Source organism: Pimephales promelas, chromosome 16, assembly GCF_988280905.1.
Source record: "Pimephales promelas chromosome 16, fPimPro1.hap1.1, whole genome shotgun sequence".
In the NCBI taxonomy this organism is placed as follows: Eukaryota; Metazoa; Chordata; class Actinopteri; order Cypriniformes; family Leuciscidae; genus Pimephales; species Pimephales promelas.
Genome location: NC_142784.1, coordinates 31,176,250 through 31,187,303, shown reverse-complemented (window position 1 = coordinate 31,187,303; position 11,054 = coordinate 31,176,250). Strand labels below are relative to the sequence as shown.

The following is an 11,054-nucleotide window of genomic DNA, read 5'->3' as shown; positions in this document are numbered from 1 at the left end:
GCCCTCTATCATAATCCAGAGTTTTGAGAAGATTGGAGGAACATAATTTTTCGCCCAAAAGTGAAAAAAAACAAAAGGGGTAACACTGTCGTTTTTTTTTCGGGTCGAAATTTTGAAATTCGATATCTCAGCTCTGGAAGGGTCTAGAGCCTCCATTTTTGCACTCACGTCAAAGTCTCACAGCCCTCTATCATAATCCAGAGTTTTGAGAAGATTGGAGGAACTTAATTTTTCGCCCAAAAGTGAAAAAAAACAAAAGGGGTAACACTGTCGTTTTTTTTTCGGGTCGAAATTTTGAAATTCGATATCTCAGCTCTGGAAGGGTCTAGAGCCTCCATTTTTGCACTCACGTCAAAGTCTCACAGCCCTCTATCATAATCCAGAGTTTTGAGAAGATTGGAGGAACTTAATTTTTCGCCCAAAAGTGAAAAAAAACAAAAGGGGTAACACTGTCGTTTTTTTTTCGGGTCGAAATTTTGAAATTCGATATCTCAGCTCTGGAAGGGTCTAGAGCCTCCATTTTTGCACTCACGTCAAAATCTCACAGCCCTCTATCATAATCCAGAGTTTTGAGAAGATTGGAGGAACTTAATTTTTCGCCCAAAAGTGAAAAAAAAACAAAAGGGGTAACACTGTCGTTTTTTTTTCGGGTCGAAATTTTGAAATTCGATATCTCAGCTCTGGAAGGGTCTAGAGCCTCCATTTTTGCACTCAGGTCAAAGTCTCACAGCCCTCTATCATAATCCAGAGTTTTGAGAAGATTGGAGGAACTTAATTTTTCGCCCAAAAGTGAAAAAAAACAAAAGGGGTAACACTGTCGTTTTTTTTTCGGGTCGAAATTTTGAAATTCGATATCTCAGCTCTGGAAGGGTCTAGAGCCTCCATTTTTGCACTCACGTCAAAGTCTCACAGCCCTCTATCATAATCCAGAGTTTTGAGAAGATTGGAGGAACTTAATTTTTCGCCCAAAAGTGAAAAAAAACAAAAGGGGTAACACTGTCGTTTTTTTTTCGGGTCGAAATTTTGAAATTCGATATCTCAGCTCTGGAAGGGTCTAGAGCCTCCATTTTTGCACTCACGTCAAAGTCTCACAGCCCTCTATCATAATCCAGAGTTTTGAGAAGATTGGAGGAACTTAATTTTTCGCCCAAAAGTGAAAAAAAACAAAAGGGGTAACACTGTCGTTTTTTTTTCGGGTCGAAATTTTGAAATTCGATATCTCAGCTCTGGAAGGGTCTAGAGCCTCCATTTTTGCACTCACGTCAAAATCTCACAGCCCTCTATCATAATCCAGAGTTTTGAGAAGATTGGAGGAACTTAATTTTTCGCCCAAAAGTGAAAAAAAAACAAAAGGGGTAACACTGTCGTTTTTTTTTCGGGTCGAAATTTTGAAATTCGATATCTCAGCTCTGGAAGGGCCTAGAGCCTCCATTTTTGCACTCACGTCAAAGTCTCACAGCCCTCTATCATAATCCAGAGTTTTGAGAAGATTGGAGGAACTTAATTTTTCGCCCAAAAACGAAAAAAAACAAAAGGGGTAACACTGTCGTTTTTTTTTCGGGTCGAAATTTTGAAATTCGATATCTCAGCTCTGGAAGGGTCTAGAGCCTCCATTTTTGCACTCATGTCAAAGTCTCACAGCCCTCTATCATAATCCAGAGTTTTGAGAAGATTGGAGGAACTTATTTTTTCTTCCAAAAATGAAAAAAAACAAAAGGGGTAACACTGTCGTTTTTTTTTCGGGTCGAAATTTTGAAATTCGATATCTCAGCTCTAAAAGGGTCTAGAGCGTCCATTTTTGCACTCAGGTCAAAGTCTCACAGCCCTCTATCATAATCCAGAGTTTTGAGAAGATTGGAGAAACTTAATTTTTCGCCCGAAAATGAAAAAAAAAACGAAAGGGGTAACACTGTCATTTTTTTTTCGGGTCGAAATTTTGAAATTCGATATCTCAGCTCTGGAAGGGTCTAGAGCCTCCATTTTTGCACTCAGGTCAAAGTCTCGCGGCCCTCTATCTGAATCCAGAGTTTTGAGAAGATTGGAGGAACTTAATTTTTCGCCCAAAAACGAAAAAAAAAAACAAAAGGGGTAACACTGTCGTTTTTTTTTCGGGTCGAAATTTTGAATTTTGATATCTCAGCTCTGGAAGGGTCTAGAGCCTCCATTTTTGCACTCAGGTCAAAGTCTCACAGCCCTCTATCATAATCCAGAGTTTTGAGAAGATTGGAGAAACTTAATTTTTCGCCCGAAAATGAAAAAAAAACGAAAGGGGTAACACTGTCGTTTTTTTTTCGGGTCGAAATTTTGAAATTCGATATCTCAGCTCTGGAAGGGTCTAGAGCCTCCATTTTTGCACTCAGGTCAAAGTCTCACAGCCCTCTATCATAATCCAGAGTTTTGAGAAGATTGGTGAAACTTAATTTTTCGCCCGAAAACTACTGTCGTTTTTTTTTTCGGGTCGAAATTTTTAGTTTCTCTGATCTTCTTGAAACTCTGGATTCTGATAGAGGGCCATGAGACTTAGACCTGAGTGCAAAAATTGAGGCTCTAGACCCTTCCAGAGCTGAGATATCAAAACTCAAAATTTTGACCCGAAAAAAAAAACGAAAGGGGTACGTTAGTACACTGTCGTTTTTTTTTCGAGTCGAAATTTTGAGTTTCTCTGAACTTCTTGAAACTCTAGATTCTTATAGAGGTCCTTGGGACTTAGATTTGAGTGCAAAAATGGAGTCTCTAGACCCTTCCAGAGCTGAGATATTGAGCTGTTAAAAAAACCCACTATTTTTTAAACGTACTAACCCCAGCGTTCATGCAATAAGTTGCAAATGGACACAATCCCGCCTGCAATCTATTGAATGGGGATTTGAATAGTGTATTTTTTGGACATTAAATACAATTTCTTTCATGATAAAAACTATTTTAATGCATCAGCTGGGGCCTCTTAGTCTGTAGCACCAAGTGCCATCCCATAATTACACCGTCCACAAACCCACTATTTTTATAATGGCATAAATTCTACGTAGGATCTCAATATCTCAGATCTGGAAGGGTCTAGAGCCTCCATTTTTGCACTCAGGTCTAAGTCTCATGGCCCTCTATCAGAATCCAGAGGTTTGAGAAGATTGGAGAAACTTAATTTCTCGCTCCCGAAAAAAAATGACAGGGCTACATAGGCCTACCCCTTATAGTTTTTTTGGGCCGAAATTTTGAGTTTCTCTGATCTTCTTGAAACTCTGGATTCTGATAGAGGGCCTTGGGACTTAGACTTAAGTGCAAAAATGGAGTCTCTAGACCCTTCCTGAGCTAAGATATTAAGATCCCACGTTGCATTTATCCCATTATAAAAATAGTGGGTTAATGGACAAATAGCGGGTTTGACTTTGGTTCATTGCAATTTCAAGGAGAACATACTGCTGTCGACATATGAATTTACACATGGTTTGTCTTAAAGCATATTAAAAACATCACATGGACATATAAACAACATTAAAAACTTGATTTTCACTTTAACAAGCAATATATATTTTTAAAACATTTTAAAACATATTAATCTGTTAGTTCATTCAATTCAATTCAATTCAATCTTTATTTATATAGCGCCATTACAACACCCAGAAAGGTGCACAAAGCGCTTTCCATAAAATACATAAAAAGATAACAGTATATAAAAATTGCAAGATAAAGCTAATCAAAGCAATCAACAAAATAACTAACACAACCACTAAAAACAAAACAAATGATTACGTGTTAAAAGCCTTCCTGAAAAGAAATGTTTTCAATTGTGATTTAAAAACACTAAACACAGTAATGTTACGTAGGGTAGCAGGTAAGGCATTCCATAAAGTAGGACCCTGGATGGCAAAAGAACGGCCTCCAAACTTTTTGTATCTACACTTGGGGATAATCAAAGAGGTGCTCTGAGAGGAGCGGAGGGTTCTGGCAGGTTGGTATATAGTGAGCAGCTCAGAGAGGTATGCCGGGGACAGACCATTAATGGCCTTAAAAACAAACATGAGGACCTTATACTCCACCCATAACGTACCGGGAGCCAATGAAGTGAACAGAGGACGGGGGTGATATGAGTATGTTTATGGACATTTGTAAGGAGACGGGCTGCTGCGTTTTGAACCATCTGAAGACGGTTGAGAAGAGATTGGTTAAGCCCAGTGTAGAGGGCATTACAGTAATCTAGCCTTGAGCTGATAAATGCATGAATGGCTCTTTCTAGATCAGCACGGGACAGGAATGATTTCACCTTACTGAGGAGCCTCAGCTGGAAAAAGCTAATCTTAACTACTGCACCAATCTGTTTGTCAAAATGCAATCTATTGTCAAGAGCAACACCCAGGTTACGTACAGTGGATGCAAACTGGGGCGTGAGAGGGCCAAAATTAAGAGAGCTACAAGGTGAGTCCGGGGTGAAAAGTATATACTCAGTCTTACCTTCATTCAAATGAAGAAAGTTTTGAGAGAGCCACCGTTTAATGTCCTGGATGCAGTTATGGATGGGATCTAATGCTGAATGATTATTCAAAACTACAGGAAGGTAGACTTGAAGGTCGTCAGTATAGAAATGAAACTGAACTTTGTGTTTAGAAATGAGTTGACCTAGTGGCAGCATACAAAGAGAGAACAGTAAAGGACCAAGAATAGAGCCCTGGGGCACACCAGATGATAAAGGGGCAGCTGAAGAGGAGAAGTCATCAATCATTACTGAGAAGTTCATGTTTACTAATGCAATAAATAATGAGACCTTATTGTAAAGGGTTACTTTAACACGTATTACTATTAAAAATCAAGGTTACATTAATCAAATGCATATTTGGACTAATACTATGCAAGTTTAGCTGTGGTGTATCATACAACCTCACTGACGTAGTTTTCACGGGTGTCCTGGTCTGGTTTACTTCAACAGAGAAAGAATCAGTGCCAACCATATCTGTCTGGCAGTGATGCATGATGGGCAATGCGTGGCATGGCTGTAGAAAACTGGAGCCAGAATAAACAGACCAAAGCCTGACCACACCTGCCAATTAGGATCGAGTAACAGAACTGACGCAAAGTGCATGAAGAATCTGATCAAATCAGCAGTTCTAGGGCAGTTCCCTGTCTTAGACACAACACTCTTTCGACTAAATGGACTTTATCCGATCACAAGTTGCTATGGGGACTTTTGTACTCTGCAGAACACGAGTGTTTATTTCTATAAAAGGGAATAGCAGTCTTTCAGACATATGCTCTGCTCAAGATCAGACACTTCAATTTCAGTAAGTATAACTTGAGTATTTACACAATGGAGTTAAGTTAGTCATTGCTCAGTCAAGAATTGACTCTTTTAACCTGAAGTTTGTTTTGAACGTTTTAGAGTAACACAATCCAACTGATACCACAAAACATCACATAATTCATCACCTCCATTGCTAATACTTACTGAAGAGGATGCAAAGTGGAAAAGAAAGCCTATAAAATTGACTACCAGTTAACAAACAATATGCACGAGTAACGAGCGGTTTGTGTGAGAAAACGAACAGTATTTATATCGTTTTTACCTCTCGCTACCACAGCCACAAAGCGCCCGCGCCCTCAGATCACTTGGACGTGGCTGTTGTTACAAGAGGTAAAAACGATATAAATACTGTTAGTTTTCTCACTCAAACCGCTCGTTTCGTGTCTTAGGCCATGAATGTGTACTTACATTTACGAGTCATTAAATCATGTTTAATTTGGACTTCTCTGTGCATGCTCTTTGAGGTGGTGACCATAGACCTCCATTATATGACTGACAGACAACAACGGTTTGACCTAAAAATATCAAAATTGAAACTACTGCGGAAACAAAGACACCTACATCTTGGATGCCCTTGAGGTAAGCTAAAACATATCAAAAATTGATCCCTTAATATCCCTTTAACAATCATGTGTAAAACCTTTAAAGGAAGCCCACGTGAGTTCTGAGGTTGTTTATTGATGGTATAATTCTGTTGAAGCCACCCATTTGCAGGATTTCAACTTATTTTTTTTTGATAATCATGTTTAACAGGGGAATTCGTGGTGTAAAACTACATAACCCATGATGCAGTACAAAATTCCACCAATCAGAGAAACATGGCAAGCCAAAGACATTGCAGGGACATCCAAAATGTCTGCAAGGACGTCCTCTATGACGTATACACATAAGAATTTAACAACTCCATTTGCAGCTTAGCTGGTGTCTTAGATTTATTTATTTCTAAACGAAACAGTTCAACACGCTCTGAAACAACTCGAGCACATGTCAGTGTCTTTACAGACAAATAGAGGAAGACCTCCTTGAAATGAATCAATTCAGTTTAAAATGTTTAATGGACATGTTTGAATGGTTTATATTAGAAGAATTATACTAGATCTATTATCCTGTCCAGCAGGATATACAGTCACCCAATAGGAACATTCCAATCCTTGCACATAAATCAGAATCATCCAATGAGCAGAAACGGTTTAGTGATTTCATACTCTCCAATGAGCATGTTCTAATATTGAAATAAATCTGATTATTATAACAATAATTTAAAATAAGCTTGAAGGCGTTTGATTTTCCAGATCGTTGGTTAATATGCACACAGTCTCCTCCCGACAGAGTTCAATTCAAATATGGAAAGATTGAACAAGCAAATAATGGCTTAAAGATTTCCTGATGAGTTTAGACATCCTAATGAAACCATCCAACGTTTACGTCAGCCTTTGTCTATCTACAAGTTGTACTTGTTTGAAACTGTAGGTTTCAATGAAAAAGTAAGCTTAAAAACACAGTGCTCAGTCATCATGTATATTACCGGAGAAAGCCACTGCAATAAGTGTCACCAAAAGAAAGAAGAGTTCTTTTTTCTTTTTTTGTTGCATATTTTGTATCATCCACTGAATGTAAATTACATATGCACGTTTGTATGACATAAAACGCATTTAAATACTGATCAGAGCACTAGGCACGTGCGCAAGGTATTATTGAATTCAAATGAGAAAATAGTCAGATTCATGGATTATTTCAGGTCTACACCACCCATGTCATTCAGATCGAGCTCATTCGGACTGATCGAGGTGTTTATGTGAAGGATATGAGCAATCACTGGGGGGGATCATGTCCGCGTGTGCTTAAGTCTGGCAGCTTTGAGTATTGCTGGTTGTGAGATTTCATACTGATCAATCAACTGTATGAAATCATTTCCAAATGATTATGTTCACGTGTCGGTAACCTCCAAGGGAAATCTCCATCCAGATTGGAGTTTGCTATAGTGTGATAAGTTACTTTTTCTGGCCCTCTTGTCCACCGTTTTTGTCTGGAATCAGCAGGGGTTTGGTTCTACTTAGCTCCATACATCCTCTCAATGTCGTCCTGGTAGTGAGTTTTTAGCTCCTTTCGCTTGAGTTTAAAAGCGTCTGTGACCAGGCCGGTCTCTGGAGTCCAGGGCTCAATGCTCAAGCAGATCTTCCGGGGAATCTCAAATCTTTCTAACTGGGCTGTTAAATACACAGGAACAGGAAATGAATCGTAAGCACAGCTGAAATAAGTGGTGAAACAAGAGGCACAACAAATGACTTTGTGCAGGACATAAAAGTTCATCTATAGCATGGGTTCCCAAACTTTTTTGTCAGCCGAACCCCTTAGATGTGAAATATTTACTTAATTCGGATCGGATCAGCACAGAATGGAAGAGTTAAGCAAAGAGAGTTTGGCGAAAACTTTCAAATGGACTCAAGCCTCTTTTTAGTTGTGATAATGTCTCAGTCCATATAAGATGTGGATATATTTTAACTAGTTATAAAAATGAAGACAAGAATATATTACTTTTGTAAATTGTAATGTATATTTAATAATTATAATAATTACAAACACTACAACACTAATATTTATACTGTATATTAAAATCTTTACTTTAAAATGCTCCTGAAATGCTGGAAGCTTCTGTCCACAAAAAAGTAGGAAATTATGCAAACGTCGTAGCACTCAAACCGTATCCTGTAATTGTGGACAAATGTGGGCACAGAGGACGCAGGTGTGATCCTAATTTTTTATTTATTATAAATGTTATATCACTGTCTTCGATAAAGTTTTGTCTATCCATTTATGGTGTTTTTTTATTTGGGGGGTATTTTTGAGTTTATGTACTTCAAAAAGTACCATATTTTCTATGTAAATTATGCTTATTTTTAGGTTTTATTTTTTAATTTTTTAAAATATCATTCCAATAAGTTCTTAGAGCTAAAACCTAAAGATGAAGTGACTTTGCTGTCACCTGGTGTCTTATTTTGGCTTATTTTAGAATGCTCTAAATTACAGTCTTTCCCATTCATTACTATGGGTGCCCATTTTTGACCCACATACAAGATTAAGGAGCTTTTTTTTTTTTTGAATGAATGAATGATTCAATGACTCAGTCATCAATATTTCACCTGTTTCATTACTGGATGAATCAGCATTTTTGAATGAGTCTTGAATGATTCAATGACAAATACATATTTTTATCAGTCATTCGTTATTTTGGAAACGCCAAGTTTCTTTCAAAAAGTGATTTGCTTTATTGTGATGAGTTTGCAGAGCAAACACAGATTTGAATGTTATTCTGTGAAAAAAAAAAATCACCTTTTGAATCGAGATTGCGACCTTTTAAAAATTAAACATGTAGCTCTACTGCATTCTTAGAGAAACTTGCATTCTGTGCTCAGTAAACATGTTACATACTACAGAAATAGTATGAGTAGTGTGATAGTATTCCAGGGACCCATTCACCTGTCAGTGCTGCTTCTGTGATGACTTTAAGCACCTCCTCCTCGATGACAGGGTTGTTACAAAGCTCCTCCCACAAACCTCTGATACACTTCCTCTCAGCCAGCACCAGGAGCTGCTTCTTATTGGGCACCACAAAGCCAATCACGTAAGACTCGTCACTGAGAAAAGGGAAGAAGGAGGATTAAAATTATTTGTGGGTGTATTTAGGAGTGTTGACTATCAAAGTGTCAATGTGTTTTAGTTAGTGTTGGGCGATGTGATTTCATTTCATGGAATTGATATACATCACAATATAGTTATTTTTATTTTATTTCATATTTATGAACAACAACATCACATACAATTTAAAAAATACGAATGACTGAACTGTGCTTTAAGTACCTTTTCAGGTACAGTGGGTCTATTTAACAGTTGCATAATACATAAATTAAATAATTGTGGAATGTTTTAACATCATAATTATTACTGAACAGAATTTAATCAACATTGAAGTGACTCAAAGTGAATAATGACACTATTGTCCTCTGTAGAGCTCCTTATACGGATTATGAACTAATTTCATACTTGATGAACTTTATACAGTTTCTGAACTGAATCAACACTATTGTCTTTTTTAGAGCTGCTTTACTACAGAATTTGAATTGATCTCAAATTTGATATGCGTTATTGATCATTATTTTTGCTGTTCATCCCAGTAAAGCTGCTTTGAATCAATCTGCATTTCATAAAAGTGCTTTATAAGTAAAGGTGACTTGACATGATTACTGACTTACATTATTTATAAATGATGTTACAGAATTCGTATTAAAATGCCACTATATACACTGCCTGTTGTTTGGATTTAAATGGATATAAAGGCAAATGCTTAAAAGTTACATGCCCCTTTTCACAAGATGTAATATAAATCTATGGTGTCTCCAGAATGTTTCTGTGAAATTTCAACTCAAAATACCCCCCACATAATGTCTTATAACTTGTCAAATTTGCCCCTTTTTAGGTGTGAGCAAAAATGTACCGTCATGTTTAACTTTTACCCAATTTGACAGTTCCATGAGGTTTTTATAAGACAGCTGTGACATTTTTGGTCAAATAGTGTTTGACAGAACAGTTTGCATGCATCATTTTTTGGCTTATGGCTTATTTTTTGACATGCTTGCAGAGAAAGGCTGACCAAAAGAAAGTTACTAGGCTGTCACTTTTCACGTTTTCTGGCTTGGTAGATGCACCGGGGACCCGATTATAACACTTAAAGGGTTAGTTCACCCAAAAATGAAAATTCTGTCAGTATTTACTCACCCTCATGTTGTTCCAACCCCGTAAGACCTTCGTTCATCTTCGGAACACAAATTAAGATATTTAAGATATTAAGATCGCTCCTGCATACAGTCCATAGGCTTCTTGAGGGACTGGCTCTTGCTGTCCCCGAAAAGTCATTAAAGACATCGTTAAAATAGTCCAAGTGACTACAGGGGCTCAATCTTAAGTTTATCAAACGACGAGAACACTTTTAACAAAAATAACGACTTTATTTCAACTATTCACTTCCTTCTCCATGAGCCTGTAAGTCAGTTAACGTAGTGTGATTGCGTAGAGCTAAGTCACACGTAGGCTCACTATTGGCCGACGCTGGTCATGTGTGTGTGATGCGTGTGACGTACAATAACAGAAGCTTACGCTATTAAACTAGTAACCTGACTCGCGCAGAGGGAGAAATAAACGAATAGTTGAAATAAAGTCGTTATTTTTGTTGTTTTTTTGCGCACAAAAGTGTTCTCGTCGTTTGATAAACTTAAGATTGAGCCCCTGTAGTCACTTGGACTATTTTAACGATGTCTTTAATGACTTTTCGAGGACAGCAAGAGCCAGTCCCTCAAAAAGCCTATGGACTGTATGCAGGAGCGATCTTAATATCTTAACCCTTTAAGCACGGAAAAAGTAAAATTTTCATGATATGTCCCCTTTAAGAGTCTATGAATGATTGTAACTGTAGAAGAACCAGATGACTTTCTAAGGCATTTGTTAGTACAGGTTTTACATTGTGTTGGCACCTGTTGGCATAGGCACAGATGTTGTCGACGAGTGGGCAGTTTTTCAGGACGGCCTCCACTTTTCCCAGAGACACATATTCTCCTGCTTGAAGCTTCACCAGGTCTTTCTTACGATCTTAATATAAACACACACACACACACACACACATGCAAATATTAAGCAGATTTGATCTGATATGTATGCAAGTGAACTACAGGAAGTTCTCCTTTCTCTCCCTTTTGGAGTGTATCCTGCTTTCTTT

The 11,054-nt window shown here is 37.7% G+C and overlaps 1 protein-coding gene across 2 annotated transcripts in view; it reads right to left on the bottom strand.

Annotated features, from left to right (window-relative positions):
- Window positions 1-4,473: 4,473 nt before the first annotated feature.
- acsl3a (acyl-CoA synthetase long chain family member 3a) overlaps window positions 4,474-11,054 on the bottom strand; it is a 30,918-nt gene continuing 24,337 nt past the window's right edge. For both annotated transcript variants that reach the window (XM_089121528.1, XM_089121529.1), the window contains exons 13-15: window positions 10,813-10,927; window positions 8,765-8,922; window positions 4,474-7,494 (exon numbers count right to left, since the gene is read on the bottom strand). In XM_089121528.1, the coding sequence (XP_088977654.1) occupies window positions 7,337-7,494; window positions 8,765-8,922; window positions 10,813-10,927 (431 nt within the window). In that variant the 3' untranslated portion in view covers window positions 4,474-7,336. The remainder of the gene's footprint in view (window positions 7,495-8,764; window positions 8,923-10,812; window positions 10,928-11,054) is intronic.